Source organism: Microtus pennsylvanicus, chromosome 14, assembly GCF_037038515.1.
Source record: "Microtus pennsylvanicus isolate mMicPen1 chromosome 14, mMicPen1.hap1, whole genome shotgun sequence".
Classification (NCBI taxonomy): Eukaryota; Metazoa; Chordata; class Mammalia; order Rodentia; family Cricetidae; genus Microtus; species Microtus pennsylvanicus.
Window position 1 is genome coordinate 57,990,458 of NC_134592.1, and position 19,571 is coordinate 58,010,028.

Sequence of the window (19,571 nt, forward strand, 5' to 3'; positions counted from 1 at the left end):
GATTGCCTTAGTGGAGCAGGGCAGGGGACAGGGCAAGGACAGGAGCCACATGATTAAGCTTACATGTTGGCTATTTTTTTTTACCTTTTATTTAGGGTAGGAAATTCCCCATTGTTATTATAGAATTTTAAAATTACCAAGAAGACTAGAATATAAACACAGATAACTAAATGGACAGAGGCACTTAAAAATACTGTCAAGATCCATCTTTGAAGAAGAGAAATAAAGCGGGAAAAGAATGTGATGGTCTCTGCTGTACTGAAATTACAGTTCTCTGCTATTTTCAGGTACTAAGTAAACGCTGAGTGAGGTTATCTATGTAGTGACCTTGCCTTACTATCTAGAGCGGGCAGCTTAGCTTCTGTGAGAGACTAGATGCGAGGTACCATCCAGTGACCAAAAGTCCTCTGTCCTCTTCCTAGTGTTGACCGCCACTTCCTTTCTCTCCTTTTTCTCTCTCCTCCTCTTTTCCTTCTCATTCTCACTATACCGCTTCTTCCTCCCCCCACCCCCAAATTTCTCTCTTAGTTTAGAATTTGTCACTTAGGCCTAGCTGAAAATGATCCTGCATAAAGCTAGACATCAAAGCTACGATCTCGCGAGAGCCACAGCGAACGTGATGCTTCCCTCTGTAATGATAGCGCGTTTTCTTCAAAACACCTGATTCCAAATACATGCGATATTAATGTTGAAGACCTGGGGCTAAGTAGGTAGTCTGACAAATGTTTGTGATTGCAAACTCGCTGTTGTCTCCATGTTGGGGCTTACAATGTTAAGAGATTTCTGTGTTGCATGAATGCACTCACTACATAAAGCAAAAATAACTTATATATGTAATTGCAAAATAAATACTACTAAAAGCTCATTTTATATGGAAAGGGAGATCAAGGAATCATGTAAGAAACATGACCATGTCAAACAATTAATGGGACAGGAATATGACCTAATCCCAAAGCTGGGGACACTAGCCAGTTCACTAAAGCTGCAATACAGATACAACGGAAGTCCAGATGCTCTACGATGTTTACTATGTTCAAACAACGTAGAGGCGCGCAAGCCTGAGGACTCCTCTCTGTAGGGGGCTTGAGTGGCATGAGCTGATCATCTGGATGTCTCAGTGTAAGGGCAGAAGATGAATGATTTGATTAAAATAATTTGTATAGGTGTGATACGGGCAGTTTATGGGCAAAGGCCTTTGAGGGTCCCTGTCTTTTGTTAAAGCAGAGTATGGTGAGAAAAATGTGGTGACTTCGTAGATGGCTAGATGACATCGGGGCAATAAAACCTGGCCCTAGAAGGCTTTGAGAAGAAGTATTTGCTGGATCCCGAATGTTCTGTTCTTTATAGTTGTTCTTTTCTTCCTTTTTAAGGTCTCCCACGCTATAAGGTATCCGGCACACTAATTCCTTCCATAGCCCCAAAGCCTCGGACTGACCAGTCCAAGCCCATATAGTCACTGTTTCACTGGCATGTTCTGGAAGTACAGTCGGTCTCTTCTGGGCAATGAGGTAAAGCATTCAAATGTTAAATTGCATTCCATGAGCTGGCAAGATAGTTCAGTGGGTCAAGGCGCTTGCCACAAGCCTGAGATCAAGTTCAGTTCCCCAAAGAAAAGGAAGGAAAGAACCAACTGCTGGACGTCATCCTCTAACCTCCACATGCAAGCTATGGCATGTGAGGGAACCATGCAACCATACATACACACATACACACACGCGTGCGCACTCATACACAGATATTTTTAAAGCTCTTTTTTTTTTTTTTTTTGGATTTTTCGAGACAGGGTTTCTCCGTAGCTTTTGGTTCCTGTCCTGGAACTAGCTCTTTTAAACCAGGCTGGCCTTGAACTCACAGAGATCCACCTGCCTCTGCCTCGCGAGTACTGGGATTAAAGGCGTGCACCACCACTGCCCGGCTTTAAAACTCTTTAAACCTCAGTCCAATTGATACCACATAAAGAACAGAAATAAACTTGGAGAGTGTTTCTCTGTAGGACATAAGCAATATCGATCCTGTTTCAAGAATAAGCAGCATTGGAATACACCCATAATGTGGGATCTCTTTTCTTTCTTTCTTCTGTGTATAGCTGACTTTTTTATATGTAAAATTTATGTTTTCTTTTGTTAGCACTAATGGATATCAATTAAATCATGTGCTTTTACCATATCAACTTATGGTAGTACAGTCTGTTAGGCTATTTATGGAACACTTAGATCTTTTAGAGTTCCCAGTAATCTTCCATGTTAGCTGATCTGCTTTTAATTTATCCAAGTCCTCTTGTACCAGACTTTGCACACACACACACACACACACACACACACACACACACACACACACACACACAGCCGGCAGAGACACTACCCTCTATACAGTGTGTATTCGATATGCTTGATGTTCCTCTTTGACACGTAGAGAGGTTAGCAAAAGAAGTGGGTAAATTCCAGGAAGAATTAAAGGGTCTACCCATATACTGACGTGTGAGAACAACACGTTGCATGCTTGATAAATATTTCACCTCTCTCATAAAGAAAGCTTTCTATCAAGTTCGATTGTTCCTTTTTTAATTATTACCTTAAAGTATTGGAGTTGTTTCTCGGCACTCATTGCTTCCTTCTCTTGTCTCAGACAGGAATTGAAGATGAGGAGCTCCGTATCTCTTAGCCACCTCTTCAGTTCTTTGATCCTGACCTCCAGCTGCCTTACCAGGCTTCCACTCTCAGGAGACAGCAGGTCACGTGGGCCTGCTGCACTCTGTCCTGCCACCGGGTCCTGGATCTTCTCTCTTAGGGTTTTCTAATGCATCAGATTAAAAGTAAGAAGAAAAACAAACCCAAATAAAAATAGGTTAGCTGACAAGTCCAAAATACATTGCGGGAGATAACACAAGACCATGCACAGTGACCCCTTCCACCTCATGACTGACATTCGGCTCTGATGCGCTTGCTGGCGCCTTTGGGGCTTGCTTATTATTCCCACTATCAACAGATGCACAAGGAACCTTCATTCTTTAGACTTGCCTTTCCCGGGAAAGGGATTCAGTCCAAGTCACCACCATCGTGGACAAAAATTCATCTGAATTCTCATGGCCAAAGTTCTACAGTGAAAAGTGGTCTTACATAAAGTGTTCAAGAGACAGAAGCCTGAATCAGTGTACAGAGAACTAAGTTCCTTTCTTTTTCTTCTGTGAGGTATAATTCCCCAAATAGTATGAAAGAGCACTCTTAAGGAGGTATTCTGTGGTTCGGCTGTCGCCAATTTCTCATGACTTGGGGTGCTTCAGCCCCATGGTTCTTCCTGCTTTGCTCTTTTGGATGCAGATAATTTAATAGCTATGTGAAAACCATGCTCAATTGGCTGTGCCATCAATGAGCTCACGAAGACTAAGCACTGTGGCATAGAGGTGCCTTGCGAGCTGGTTTTCTTTTCTTTCTCTTTGGTAGAAACACTCTTTACATAATCAATAGGATTTAATCTATAATGATAAATTAAACCTAGAAAAATACGCTTTAAAACACAAATAAAATTAAGTCAACAAACATTCATCTGCTCCACTGTGTTCTGGAAATAGTACCTTTAGGAGCTCACGACAGAAGAATCGCCTTTTGTGGCAACACCCTTGCATTTTCATGGTGCAAATATTGATAATTTGAAGGTCCTCGGTGGAATCCAGATTTAGCTATTGTTTTTATGCCGTAACAAAAGTAACAGCAGGAGGTGAAATCAATGCCCTTGGAGGCTAGGGTCACAAAAAGGAATTTATTGCCACTTTTTTGTTCTGGAACAGTTTGCAATCATAAATTCTTTATAAACAGAATACTTCAGAGAATGGTCCGTCTTCATAAATATACGACAGAGGACATCAATTTCATTTAATTCACAATTTGTGTCAGCGCAGCAGCTGCCAATGCCTGCCTTGATAGGGTTGTTTAATATGCAATTGAGACAGCGTAATATGCAGCACAGGGACAAAATTTCACAGATTAAACTGTACGCACCACTGACATTTCATTCTAATGTATTTTCATTCCACACTGTTCACCTTAGATGAAAGAAATATTAAAAACCATATCCCTCTATTTTACTATTGTTAGAAGTTCAAATCCTTGTCTTTAATTCTTTTCATGCCAATTAAAATGTAATCATGCCAATTAAAGCGGGGTGCCTACTGGTGTCAGTGTGGCTCTGGCTTTATCAAACCCATCTCTCCAGCCTACTCTCCCCAAAATTACTGCAAAACTGTACGGTGTTTGAGTGATATATTGTCAAAACGGTAACTGCCTGAGTGACAGCTGACTCACGGAGACTAATTAAATACTCTGTCTTCAATGCAAGGACAATTTCAAAATTTTGGGTGAGGACTTGATATTCACGACACACTTGAAACAGTTTTCTAAGGAAGTACTGTTATCTATCAAATTAGGAACGATACATTTAAATGCAGCGCCGAGTGCCCATCACTTTATCTCTGAAGCCAATAAAGTTGCTATTCTTCTCTATTTTGTAAACAACCTTTGAAAAATATCATAGAATAATCACATTTCTCCTGAGAGCATTGAGTGCTGTAGCATTTTGTGGGTGCTGATTTAAACCTCCATATTTTAAAGCAAATAACATTAATTATCATTAAAAGACAAGGTCATAATAAGCAAGAGCAAGAATTTTTAACATTTGTGAGTTACTTTGAACAACTGTAGAGTGTAGAGAATTTAGATGAGAAACTAGGGCTTAAATGTGCAGATTTTTAATCACTTAGATTAAGCATGGCATAAACGGCACACTGGCATGTCTCCAAGTCATCACGGCACATGGAGAGCTCCTAATTCAAAATATTTCTAGAGTATTATTTCTTTAAAAAAAATTAAAGAGGCAGAAAAATAGAGGGCTTGAAAAACTATGCTCTGTAACTGACACCACCCAGAGTAGCTATTATAACTCATCACTTAGGTAATTGGCAAATTTCGGTTACCCTTGATTTGAAGAGAAGGCAGTTTAGGAGAGAAGCTGATGAGCAACTATAGGCTAACTTCTCTCTCTGCTGTGACCCAACCATAGGACGGGGAGGCCTCTGGGTGACAGAATGTCTATATTGCCTTTTTGCCAGATTCTTGTATTTCTTTGACTGGGAACTACATGAAACTTTATTATTATTATTATTATTATTATTATTATTATTATTATTATTATTATTATAGTGCCCTGAAAATTGAGGCACTAAAAGGAGACTGATTTAATTCTGCAATTGAGATTTGGGTTAAATTTGCACATTTGATTTGGTAGCTTTCGTCTGACCTAAAAGCGACAGTGACAACTCCCCTATTCACTTTAAGGCTACACCAAACCGTTAAACAGCGAATGTCTCTACCATGTACTTTCAGGACAAATTCTGTTAGCATTCATCCAAGCATGACAGCCAGTGTACATCAGATATACTGTATTAGAGTTGACTTGCCGCATACCCACAATACACGGCATATTTTACTTACTTTCTTATGTATTAAAGAACCAAAATTATTAAAAATCTGAGAGGAGACAGACTCAGAATAAAATTAAAAAAAAAACATAAGAGGAAAAGCAATGTTTTCCCCGTAATAACATGAGTAGCTTGTTTGAAATGTAAGGAGTGAATTGAAAGAGAGAGGTATTTGTGCCTCAAATTAGAAATCAGACAGATAGAGTACTTCACCACACAAAAAAATGTACACATAACCTACAAACAGTAATAAAAATGCAAATACCCCAAGCAGCTCCCATTTTTCATTAATTGAATCCACTTTTTCCAGGAGATCATTTGGTAGAGAGACGCCGCCTTTCCTCAAGGCGTCCACCTTGCTCAGCAGCTCTGTCTTTTTCGGGTGCCGGATAGACATTTCCACGCTGTACCGCTGAAACGACAACACGGGGAGAAACATTATGGGACGGAGGTGCTCTTAGGGAAGCCTTTGAGCAGAAGTTACGCCGCTTTAGGGGGATATAAGGCTTTGTTTTCAAGAAGATTTACTGGGAGGCTGAACCTCCTCACCTTGGGTGAGGCAGTAATGCGGCTGAAGATACTCCAAACATTGCCACACAGGCCCCACGGACACTTCTTGCTGTGTTGTTGGCTTCCAAGGTTTTTGCCTTTGTAAACTAAGTTTCACACACATTTTACGTTATTTACTTAAAATACAGTAAATCAGAAAATGCCTAGCCTGGGAGGGTTTGCCAGAGCTACCCCTCTCACTGGACTCTCAGCAGATCTCTCTTGGAGAAGCTCAAAGTGTTGTTTTTCTTCATGAAACACGTGTATCAATCACTTGACTGGGACATGACCCTTTCTTCTCCAAGGAGAGGTGCTCTTCAAATGGAGGTAATTGATAGAGGGAAATGTGTGTGCCACAAACAATGCATATCTTTGGCTGTGAGTTATGAAAGGTAAGAAATGGTGCTTCGTCTCTGATACATTTAGACTTTGTGTACAAAAATAAATAAATAAAATGATCTTTGAAAGAAAAACATTATCTTTAAGGATTATGTGGTTTATTTCCTTTAAGGTCCCCAAAGTCTCAATTAATATTTTGCTTTTCTGTTATTTAACAGCTCTGTGAGAGCTTAAGAGAAAAGGCCCACATAAAGAGGGAGCAGGCATGCTAGATCCTTGGGACAGCTATGGATCTACAATTGCTTATTGATTACCATCAACTGCCCTGAGCTTCTCAGCTGATTCCTGAGCCTTCCTGGTCCCACCAATTCGCACTATATTCTAACTGCCAAGTGAGTCTCTTAAGAGATGTTCCCTGGAGACAATGGCGAAAGAGTTTCATGGTGGTGTTCTTCAAATACCTGTATTTGGAAAAGTTCATGGTCAGAACACCTTATGAATAGCTGTAGATAGCTGTCATGTGTATGTGTGGAGAGGTGTGCATCAAAATATACTTGAGTGCAACAATTAGGTTGTGGGGAAAATATTAAATGTATTTTACAATTTAATGCCTATTTCCAAAAAATGCCTTTCTTTGAAACAACAATGTCAGGTGGGCGAGCCCCATGGTAGCCTTGCTCCTTTCCCCTCCGTGAGCATGGCTGGCCAGCAGAAACCCTATAATTAGACCTAACAAGGACAATGTCTGTGTGGGCAAGGCATTGTCAGTCTTGAGGTTCACAATACTTCCAAGCACTCGGATGGTTTTAGTGCCCTCGAAAACACTTTGTGTAGTAGGTAGAGGCAGGTAGCCTTACATTATAATAAAATAAACAAGATACACCTGAACAGGTTTGACAAATTCCAGGCTATTGAATGGTAAAATTAATATCCAGCAAAAACTAAAGCCATACAAAATGTTATCAACAAATGAATAAATTTCTAGGGGTGGTAACTTGAATGTAACTGACCCCCTCCCCCAATAATCTCATAGGGAGCAGCACTATTAGGAGATGTGGCTTTGTTGGAGTGGGTATGGCCTTGTTTGAGAAAATGTGTCATTGTGGGAGCAGGTTTCCTATGCTCGGGGTACTGCCCAGTGTCTCAGTCAACTTCCTGTTGCCTGCCTCAGCTAGTTTTTCAGTATCATATCTACATACACGCCACCATGCTCCTGGCCATGATGATAATGAACTGAATCTATGAAGCTGTAAGTGAGCCATTCCAATTAAATGTTTTTCTTTATAAAAAAAAAGAAAAGAAAAGAAAGAAAACACCTTGTATAAAACTCTACTAAACTAGGACTGGAGTTAGTTTGAATGGAAAGATGTGATCACCATTTCCTGTGCCAGATCTTCAGCATTCGTGTGCATATGTTTGAACCTTCCCTTCGCACTAAACACGCACATCATTTGTATTTTGTAAACTTCTCCAAATGTTAGGCATTCGTGGATCAAAGAACAAAATGTTTTCGGTGAGGTGATTTAAAGCATTTTATACTATTAATGAATGTTGATCAGGTGTCAGAGTACCCGAAATTACATGAATATGCATATTGGGGAAAATCAAGGGTTGCTGGAAAAGGCTTTCCGAATCTGGACTGCGAAACCTGGGGAATTCTGATTGCATGTCTAACTGTGGACAATTACTGGGATCGTGTCACGCCGTTACAGAGAACACACTGTCCACTCGGGTCTTCTCAACTCAACACTCAACAAGTATTCCAGAAACCTCCATGGTATGTTATTTGTCAGAGTGATGACTGGTGGAGAGGCTTTATGCAATCAGATTCCCATGTAAGATTTACATAACTAATTAGGTAAGACTGACAGAATGTGGTGGGGGGGTGCTTATTTCAGCCAGGCAGAGGACTATTATTCAAATCTTCCCTTATGTCATGTGTATTCATCAACAGAGAGAGTCTTCCAGTGGCGCCTTCTGGGAGTGGCCTCTACTGTTGATTGACTTTTCTTGTGGCAAATTCACCCTCCGTCTTTTCCAGCTTTGAATATCTCTTCCAACACAAGTTAGTAAGAACTGGGGGCAGTTTAGATCATCTCATGGAAATTAAAACCTTGCGATAATGAAAATACAAAGAAAGAAATGAGTATGATTTTAGACATAAGGAAATAATTTTTTCCTACGAAATGTGGTATGAGTAGTTATGGCAAAAGCTACTGCGATGGTTATGAGATTTAAAAATCCTTGTTATTATGCATGCTCTCCTTGTCACTGGATAGTCTACTGCATAAACAGCCGATGGAAAAGTGATCAATAGGTAATGCCTTCAAACCAGAAAAGCTAAGAGAACCCAGCTAATTGTTAGATATATTGACCTGGGAATGAATGGAGAGCACTGGAATGTCCTGTAATTTAAGGTGAAAGTATTTGGGTTCTGAGATGCTGGGAAGGTTGACTCTAATATGATTGAAGGCCTCGAGGCTGTGTACATAACGACGCTAGGAGCCTTGTGTTTTTGTTTCCTCCTCGATACATTTGCTCTTCTCTCGCTAGCATCTTTTCAGAAGCATTAGATGGGGAGAACCAACCATCAGCTCTATCTACTCTTGCTCCCCTATCAAGTGGGCTACTCTATCCTGTGGTGAAACGATAATTCAATCTTCATATTCATTTTACCCACAGCAGTAAAAGAGCAGAAGCTGCCCCATTATGTCCCATAGTCTGGGGGATGCTATCATACAGACCAGTTTTCAATAGCCAAAAACGAGATTAGCAACGTTCAAGTCAGCTGGCTTTTCTTGAGTGCTGAGGTAAATAAGCAGCCAGTATTTGACTTCCCACAGCACCTGCTGTGGGCCTCACTGTCTAGTCAAAAATAAAATATACTTCATTCAAAGAGCATATTTACATTATTAAGTGTATTTGCTTGGCCAATTCAATTTGGGCTAATGAATCCTCTTAATAGATTTGTGAATGATCTACATTAAAGACACAGGCTACTAGTGCCCTGGAAGCTTTTTTTCTTCAGGTATAAAAGAAAAGTTAAAGAAAATACACAGTTACTACTAGTCCATTGTCTATTAGTTCTTAACTAAGAACTAAAACTGAAATTCTGATTTACAGTTTATATTTTAAAAGCACAAATGCTGAAGCTAAATTATAAAAGAAAGCCAGTAAAACCAGGGATTTATGAAATAAATACATCTAGTAACAAATACAGACTTGATTGAGATAACTTTTTTTGACGCTCATGCCAGGCTTCCCCCTCCCCCCAAGATCTTTACCCCTTTTCCTTTCTTCTTTTTTTTCTTTTCTTTTCTTTTTTCATTTTCCTTTTCTTTTTGTCTCTCTCTTTTTTTTTCTTTTTTCTTTTTTTTTTTTTTTTGTTAAAAATCACACCGAAAATTCTGCCCAAATGGAGAGTGGAACAATGCCTTGAAACAGTGTTAATTGTCACCATGGAAACCAGAAGAATAAGCCATTTTGAAACTGGTATAGAAGGCACACATTGAGAAACTCAAGCATTTTTCTGCCTCCCTCAATGTTAAAGAACAAGATGCCTTGTCACGGTGAGGTCAGAGAAAGAAAGCATCCTGAAAGGGAGTAGACACTCAATGTCTAGTAAATAAAAAATAATAATAAAAATAAGCCAGATACAGCTAATGCTGTAAGGGACTCTACCCGGCGAATCTTTTTGAAAGAGAAAGATCGCCAAAAGATGGTTCGGACTGGGGGGGGGGGGGTAAATGGCTTCCACCTAGCAAAACTTCAGGGCTACTTTATGTGAACCTTGCCCCCAAAGCTCCCTGGGAATTCTGCTGTTGTAATAAAACTTCAGAAGAGGGGAGAAAAAAGGCAGCATGATGGAATTCAGAATAATGCCCTAAAAGCACACAGAGAGATTAAGACATCCTTTGTAAGACTTTTGTGTGGTGCTTCTGGTGCTCACGCTGAAAAGGGACCAGACATTGCTAAACCGAGAGTGAAGCTTTGGCCACAAGAAACACAAGAATTAAAGCAAACAATTTTCTGATTAAAGAATATGGCTGTCCAATTCTGAGTCCTTGGGGTCCGAGTGCCATGCAGTGTGCCGTTCTTAACTGGGCATCAGCTGACTTTACGTTACGAAGAGTTAAGACAGGGACAATTATCTAGTTATAAAAACAACACATTTGAATCTTTACCCATGCGAATTAATATCTCAAATACCTATAGATTTGTCGTGATTATCTCCCCTGCCCTACAACAGGCAGAAAAGGAAAACGCAAGAAAATGGCAAAATATATCTTAGTTTATCAATAAGAAAGTGTATGCAAGGAACAAGGAACACACCCAACCCAAACGACTACAAAATAATATGTAAAAATACGTATTTTGCACACAAATGCAAGGACATGTCTGTGACTCTCACACTGGATTCTCGAGCTAGTGTTTGCCCTCCTCATTGGAGACTTCATTGTGGCCCCTCAGCTAGTCCATGCCTAATGCTATTCACTGGTGAACAAAGAATCTTTCTTAGGAAAGACCAGGTCCACAGCTCAGCTGTATTGGTAGAGGCCAATGCTGCTTCTGCAGCGGCTCTTGGGCTGCCCTCTTTTAGACCGCCAGCATCCAGCATCTCACAAAGTCTATGATGCTTCACAAGGGGCCAGCACCACCAACACTTAGAGAGGATGTTCAAGATTCAAGAAGAGAGTCCAAGCGCAAGATGAGTAATAGTGGCTACTTCTTGCAAACTGTTTGTATCTTACCGTTGGAATTTATGGCGAATAATTGCACAAAGAAATTATAAAGACTCCTACAATTGTCCTTGTAAATTAATAATAGGTTTTCTTGATTGGGATAAATTTGCTGCTGAGCCTTTGGAAAAATTAAAAAGTGCAATGTCATTTAAAATTGCCAGAACTCGCACAGCAAATTACATCTGAGGTTAAGAACTGAGCCCCCCCCCACCTTCTAGCTTATTCCATTTGCATGATCTGGAAATCACATTACATTGGCCATGTATTGTTAATTGAACATAGATTGCATTATCTTTAATATAAATCAAACTACAAATATTAAAATGAATTGCAAATTCCCTAATAGAAGATCATAAAACAATCTTTTTAAAAGTATCTCCCATTAATAATTTAATTCCAATTATATCACTCAGGAAACTTAAGTGGGAGACCAGGCAACTTACTTCTCCAATCATTTTTTCTTTTACATAAGGAATATCTATGTGTTTTAAAACAAATATAGTCAGGACAGAATTTATTGTTACTGAGTAAAGATAGAAGCACCAATAAATGGAATCTTATGGAAAATTCTGAATAAGAATATCAGGTCTCCCAACTTCCCCTCTCTCTAACCCAAATCAAGGGTGAAAAAAAAATACCTATAGGAAAGAAGTCACTGAGCCTAAGAAATATTGTGATCACACCTTCTGAAATTATAAAAACTGATAATTGTTATTCTATTTATTTTTCAAGTGGGTTTTCTGTCCCCTTTGATATTTCTACAAATATGGTGTCTTTCTGGAGCCTTTGCCTGGCCTTTAATGAGTTTATATTAAATATTTAACACTGTTTAGGGCATATCCACTACTACCAAAAACAGTTATATTCCCAGCAGTCCTACTGTTCCAGGCAGAGAAGTTGATTGATCCTCCGAGCCTGAATTGAGTCGAATGAAAAGAAGCGGTTGGAAAATAGCTGCAATCATTTAATGCAGATGACCTCTGACAGCCTCGCAGCGCTTCTATCCGAACAGAAATTTGCATGGGGTCTCTCTGCAGAGGAACAATGTAACCTAAATGGTAGACAATCTTTATTCTAATGAAGTGGGTGTCAAGGTCAATGTAAAACCGCAATGATAAATGGCGCACCACTAGGCAGGAGAAGTTGCACGGCACTGTGGTGCTTTCACATTAATTGAAGGCTGAAACGCACCGCGTGAAAAGCACAAGCCCCTCTTTTCACCATGGATGTTGCTAGCGCGCCAGCGCGGAGATGGTTTCTGCAACATGTTTGCCTGTTGACGTGGAGCCACGGCAGAAATAACGGCACTCGGGCAGGAGGGGACATTTTCGGGAGTTAGTGCTTTCCTAGAATAAAATTATAAAAATGAAAGAAAATGCCCCCCGAACGGCCTGGTGACACCTAATAGAATTCCTTTGATCCCTTTCCTCCTTTCTTTTCTTATTTAGACGTATCTTTAATTAGTTTCAACCAGGCAACCTTTCATAGGACCCTCACTGGGTACTTTTCCCGCCGAGCAGCAGTTAAACATGGCCCCCCCTCTTCTGGGTCAGTGTTCAGCTTCGTCTACAGCTAAAAACCTTCAGGTGGTGTCTATCTGTCCTAAGTGAAAAATGTAATGAAATGCCTATACAGTTATTAAAAACCAAAACCAAACAAACTCCATTCTGCCGTGGGAATGGGAAAGTACAGAACCTGCCCCTGTCCGCTTGGCACTGCCAGGAAGGCTGCCTCAGTCAGCACGCCATTTCCTCAGCTGATTAAGCAATTTTGTGGTCAATGTTTTTCAACTCCTACAAATATGGACAGTACGCTGATTTTCTAAATTTGTGATCTACTTCAGGGGTAGAGGAGGCACTGTTTGCTGAAACACTTCTTATCAGACAAGCACTTTAAGTTCGTCAACTAAACAGGAATGGGAGGTGTACCCTAGCTTTCACAATTTGCTAAAATAATGACCAGCCCACAATAGGAACCAATTGAGAGACATCTCTAGGCGCAACTCCTAACAGGTTATAAACTGGAATATATTTTTATTTTCTGATCTCAAAGAAATCTGTGATATTCCAACAATAACCTTCCCACCACAAGTAGGTTTTGGTAACACAATTATAGTCTTGCTAGTTAAGAGCTTGCCTGTACGTCCGCAGCCTTGGTGACCAGAAAAGAGGCTATTAGTACATCTTACTGTACTAAGAGCCACTGCTAGTTTGACAACTCTCATGCACAAGCGAACTGTCTCAAACAGAAACCCTCCGCTCCCGAAATGCTAATTCAAAGGGAGAAAGAGTCTTACTATGAAGGATGGCGAAAAAGAAAGAAAGGAAAAAAGTTACCGATCAAACTGTTTAAAAAACCTGTACAGCTTCATCTGTGTGTGATTTGTCAGGCCTGAAGCTTTGACGTGCCCAAGGGGCAGACCCCAGCGGGGAGTAGGCTGCCGAGCTAAATAGCTGTGAAAGAAGCCTTAATGTAGGATGGAATTCAAACTAACCTTGACATGACCTCCGGAAAAATATGCAAAAACTAAAATGCATGCTCTCTGCAAGATACATCCTAATTTTGTGGTGGAGCTGGTTAGTTTTACAAACATAACTGAGACATTAAAAGAAAAATAGAAAGCTAGGAAAAGGGGGAAACTTTAGAATTCACGGGGTGGGGTTGGGGGGTAAGCAGCATGATGTGTTGCCGTGAAGGCATGTGAACCATTTGGAAAGAATCCAAATAAAAACCCACACTGAACAATATTGTTGTCAGCCTGTCTATTCAGGAAAAAAAAATTTTTTTAGGTTGAATATAAATGACACAAAGCCAAGATTACATCATTGCATTACAAAGTCTGTTGTGGCTTTTAGCTAAACAAGCCCCGTGGATCTATTGGTTTAGGACAGTAATTCAGTCAGGAGGTTTTAATGTGGTTTTTTTTTTCCTTTTTCTCCTCCAGTGCCAATAATAAAAAATAGAGGAATTTAAGGAAGAAATATCCAACATGCTTTCAATTGCATGCTTTTGATCTGGATTTGATAAGCCAAACTCCAGTTTCAGCTGATGCATTTAGTTCTGATTTGACTGTATTCGAATTTTGTCTGCTGGGAGTGCTCAGAAAGGCTTTGGCTCTGATCCCCCTACAGGAGCTGGCCAGCTCACTGTGTCTATGGGAATCTTAATTGTCAGCTTGTGTAGGAGTTCGCTCCTTTCACTTTCTCAATGCAAGTTTGTAGCAACCCCAGCCAGTTCTTCACCACAGTGCCAGCCAGAGTTTTAAACATGATTACATTTCTAGCAACAAACACCCGGAATCTAATGACTTCAATCTCTACAGCAAGGAGGTGAATTCATGGATTAGATAGATGTACTTCCACTAGGTTTTCATTGGTGCGAAGTGGGCAGACGGATCTGGGCACTTAGAACTACCAAGGTAGGGGGCTTGGCAAAGAGCCTGTAGAATACGGGCTGTGAAGATCACAGTGGCTACTCGTCACCCTCTTGCTCTGTCCAGTCGTCTTCAATATTTTAGCAACATAAACAAGGAAAACGTTAATAAGGACATATTGATCAGTTTGCCAGATCATACTGATCTTATTAACTGATAAAATAATAAACAATTTAGCTCAGAGATCATACAGTCAAACACCTATGGGTATTATAAGCTAATTAACAGATTCTCAAAGAACAGACAGTACTGATTTATGCGTCTGTTGGTCTCTCTAGTATAAATATACCCATTGGGGTAGATCCTGAGTGACCAATAGTTATTACTGTTGGCGAAATTCATGAATTTCTATCTGGCTATCACAAGCTACCCATGGCTGGCTCTCAGACCCTGCTGCCTGGAAGGGAATGTCAGGAGTAAGGTCAGAGTCCAGCTCCTTCTCTCGTTCATGTTCCAACGGATCCTAGTATTGTGGTGAAAGAGAGTTGTGTCTCCTACTGAAAGCGAAACAAGCCACGAGTGTGATTATTACTAGAATCTGATCCCAGTGGCAGAAGACGGGACAGGGTAGTGTGCTCTGTGGTGGATACGCTAGCATCTGCCCCATCCTAATGCTATGCCAACTACCCCCACATGGAAATGTGGCTTCAATATGGCTTAGGGACCATTAAGTATGTTGTTTTAAGTGAGGCCAGGAGTACATCTGTTTATGTAAAAAAAAAAAATCTCATAATTTGTATGTTACGTCGAAACTTTTAATAAACACACCAAACTATGTCTGGGTCTTGGATCTGAACCCACGGGGGCCACTTCGTGCTGTCTATTTCAGAAGAGAATATTAGACTCTGAAAGGAATAAAGATGCTGGCATGATGAATTAAATCTGAGGAGAAATGACAACTGTCGGGCATGACAAAGCTATTAGCCACCCTTCATTCCACCTTAGCCTCACCAAAAGACAGAGACTAAAACTTGGTAGGAATGGAAGGGACAAGGCTTTCACTTGCCTTCAGGTTCAATACTAAAAACAAACAAATAACCATTTGGGGCTGGACTGAGTCAAAGACTGGGCCACTGTATTGAATACCCAAGGGAGACATCTAAAGGAAGTGAGAAGATCTGAGCCTCCCCAGTGGAAAGCCTCTGAAAGAGCAATGGGTCATTGCGGGTGGAGTGGAATGAGAGCTCAGGGCAGAAAAGACAGACTCACTGCAAACAGCACTGAGGACCTTTTACATGGAAAATAATTTGTTGCATCAGATCTATAAAGGTTACACTGGAGGTCCAAGTCTGAAGCCTAAAGAGATATGGCAGAGACAGCAGGAGGTGACTTTGGGGCCATCAGAAGTCTAGGTTAAGAGCAGAAGTCCAGCTGGCTGAGAAGGTGGGTGGGGCTGAGTGAAGAAGGTTGGAGTGCAGACTGAATCTCAGATTCCTCTGTTTTAGAAACTTGAGTTCATCTATACCGGCACTCATGAGATCTGCGTAACTATCACATCATTCTGGGCAGAAGAAAAGCCAAGGCCCAAACTGCCAACTAAGAAATTGCCCCTTGTCGGAAGAGGATTGAAAATATCAGGCTGCAATGGAAGCAAACCTGGGAGGGCAGTGGGGAAGAAACACAACCACACGGAAAGGAAGTTCTGCAGTCTGAGGAGGGTAAAGAAAGAGCAAATGAATCCAAACTAGTACAGCCATCTTCCGTTCGCCCTGTCGTAAGAAGGAACCACCGATTGAAAGCTTTCTGGTCCTTTAACTTGATAAATAGGTATCAGAGGGATTTTGACTACAACATTTGTATAGCTAACCCGTATTTCAGTGACGAGTTTAATGCTGATCACATTTGTACAAATTTACACATGTGGGGACAGACAGACACACAGACACACAGAGAGAGACTTCAAAATGAGGCTCTCAAACTTTTCCTTCCGTCTACTTTCTAACAAATGTGTAGCCCAGCAGCATGGTGCAGGGCAATCTGTGTCAATCCATGCATCTACGGTTACGCTGTATACGCTGCAAATCTACACATCTCGAGTGGCTTCCTCTGCCTTCGAGCACACTTCAATGAGGATGTGGGTCATGGCCACAACATGCCACAACCTCTCTAATTAAGGTTTCGTTTTGATGAACCATATAGGAGCTGGTGGGATGTCATGTCAGTGCGCAGTAAGAACGGTTATACGAGTATATAATATCTTTTAGTGTGCAGTGTAGGATGGGAAGACGTGAGGAGCAGGAATTAGTACTACAAACCCAGCTTTCTTTTTCAGAGGTCCTTACTTTAGAGTATAGTTTCCTTTGTTTTCTATCCCCTTACCAACACACACCTCAAATATTTATTTTAATGTAACTGACTACAATGTTACTGCATTTTCTTAAGTCAAACAAAAGAAGAATTTAAAAGGAAATTTGCAGACTATAGCTGTCTTTTAGATGTAGTAAAAGAATTTTACCTTTTTCTGTAACAAACACATCAAAATTTCAAGTATGATAAATTAAACCCCACTCAAGACTTAACTACTGCCAAACCTCAAATACTCCACAGTCCTACATGATCCGCACTGAGTCCTTGTGTAGATATCCTCTCTCTAAAACTTGATTTACCCACCAGATTCTGCTACATAAACCCTGACAGCAAAGAAAAGGCAACCGTTATAGCTTTAGTTGCTTCCCTACTCTCTCATCCTAAATACTCGACTTGAGTTGTCCTCAACTACCTACAAAAGCAGATGCTGGTTATTGATTATTGGTTATTGGTGGTGTAGACTTGAAGAAAAAGCCCCCGGAGGACGATGGCTCTCGTGTTTTCCTTGGGTAACGATGAAATATTTTCAAAGGTTAGAGTTTTTAGGAAACACTAAGTCATTGAATAGTGTCTCAAGGTGAAGTGTCAGATGAACTGCTGTTTGTCGTCTTAATGTACAACAACAGGAGAATTTCTGTGTCAAAGCTTATTACCCCACATCTTTATACCAGAATTACAGGCCTGCTCAGTGTAAGTGTTTATAATGGAAATGCTGATGAAGCCTAAACTATAGATGTGCCTGGCTGGTACAGCAGCAGTCAGTTGAAATATAGATATATTTTTAGCATTTGGAGGCACCAAGTTTGTTTAAATCTTGAAATTTTTTTTCTACAATTGCAAGTAATGTTAATAGCACACTGTAAATGTTAAGGCTAAGTGTGCAGTGTCAAAATAGATCGGCTCTCTCTGGAAATTGGAAGTTCAGGCTTTTTAAACATTATCCAGATGTTTGGCTTTTATTCAGATTTTAAGAAAGAGGGAACTAATATGATATAAAATTCATACATGCATATTTCATTAGTGCTTTTGTATCGCTGAATTAAACATTCTAAAAAAAAATCACATAGTTTCAAACCAAAGTAGTTGCCAAGATGCTGTACACCTCAAAAATAATGCCAAAAGAGCCAAATTAGTTTCATAAGGAGAAAAAAAAAGTACTTCTTAGGCTATCTTTGTTGATAAAGCTTCCCCAAAAGGGAATATCTTGCTTCCTCTTTGTAAAAAAGGGGAGACAATGAGAAGACCGTAGCCAGTATTCATCAGAAAGGTGTAGGGGTGGAGCTTGGTGACTGTCCCGTTCTCTAAGAACCACTGGCCCGATTTTGTGCACCATTTCATTCCCCAAGCTTTGTGTGATGCTGCAAACCTATAATCCCCAAACTCGGAAAGCTGAGGCAGGAGGATTGTAAGTTTTAGGCCAGCTGAGCTACACAGTGAAACCCTGTCTTAAATAAGACACCTAAACACACACATGGTGACAATAGCCATAAAATCCACAGAATCCTCATCTTCTCAGTTTTAGTGTTCTCGGTATTCCTCAGGGACTAAAGATTCCTGCAGAGAAGCCACAGATGGAATTTATCACGTGGTGACAGGCTTAGCATGTGACAAATATTTTTCAGAGTCCCTCCCCCCACAAAAGAATAATGGAAATGCCACCAAACTGGTGTGTACTCACATTGTGATTTCTTATGTCAATTTAGAAAATTTTTCATGTCTAACGCCCATCCGTGCAACAGCAGCACGAATTTTACAGAGGTAACCAACAGGTTCCTGATTCAATTTAAGGACTACTTTGAAGGAAGGAATTCAAACCTGGTACTGCAAACTTGGCCACTAACTCATGGCTATAGAGGTCATACGACCGAGAGGAGAACCAAACACAACTATTTTGCTAAATGGACATAGTATCATATTGCCTTCAAAATATCGATCCTTCCACCTGTAGACTAGTGAAGCCCTCACCTTCTCTGGAGTTGTTTCGTGTCATAGTGGATAGCAGCAAATGGATGCTCATTACTAGTTAAAGTGTAGAGACGAAGAAACAACAGATGCTCAGCCTCAAATAGGACTTCTGTATCAACCCTTCTCCCAAGTCTCAGGAACACCATGAAAGAGGGGGCGGAAAGATGTTAAGAACCAGAGCATAGAGAGGACTTCTGTGAAATAATGTCTTCTGAACACGACAGGACTCATGAGTTTCTATTAGCCGTGGATGCCAAAGAAGACTTACACATGATCAAGCCAAACAATATTCTAGCTTGGTTGGTGAAGGGACCCTGACCCTAACTGAGAATTACTGAAATTTGTTGGGCGATAGGGTGGGGTTAGCTTTCCTCAGTGGCATGGTCTTTGTCCATATTCCAATAGGTGACCTTATAGTCATATTTGCAGCTCTAAATGGACTCAGTGAGCCACAAAGAAAAAAAAATACAGAAGAGAATATGAAATTGAGAGGGAGAAAAGTGGATTCTGGAAGAAGTTGAAGTGGGGTGTATCTGCTCAAAATACATTGCTTGCCTTCATTAGGAACAAGCATCAAGTTCTCAAAGAATATATACATACAATAAATAGTTTTATCAGCATCATATTATGTAGCCCTGGCTGGCCTAGAATTTCTCTATGTAGACCAGGCTGGCCTTGAACTCACAGAGATCTGATTCTTTGCCTCCAGAGTGCTGAACTAAAGGCACCACCACACCTAACTTTAAAAAATTATTAGAGATAAAAG

The 19,571-nt window shown here is 40.4% G+C and overlaps 1 protein-coding gene across 7 annotated transcripts in view; it reads right to left on the minus strand.

The window, feature by feature from the left end:
- The window catches only part of Akap6 (A-kinase anchoring protein 6), a 385,697-nt gene that overhangs the window by 67,451 nt on the left and 298,675 nt on the right, over nucleotides 1-19,571 (minus strand). For all 7 annotated transcript variants that reach the window (XR_012907746.1, XM_075948273.1, XM_075948278.1 and 4 more), the window contains 2 exons: nucleotides 5,736-5,882; nucleotides 2,572-2,793 (listed from right to left, as the gene is read on the minus strand). Coding sequence is in view for 6 of the 7 variants with exons in the window: in XM_075948273.1 (XP_075804388.1) it covers nucleotides 2,572-2,793; nucleotides 5,736-5,882 (369 nt within the window). In the remaining variant the exon portion in view is untranslated. The remainder of the gene's footprint in view (nucleotides 1-2,571; nucleotides 2,794-5,735; nucleotides 5,883-19,571) is intronic.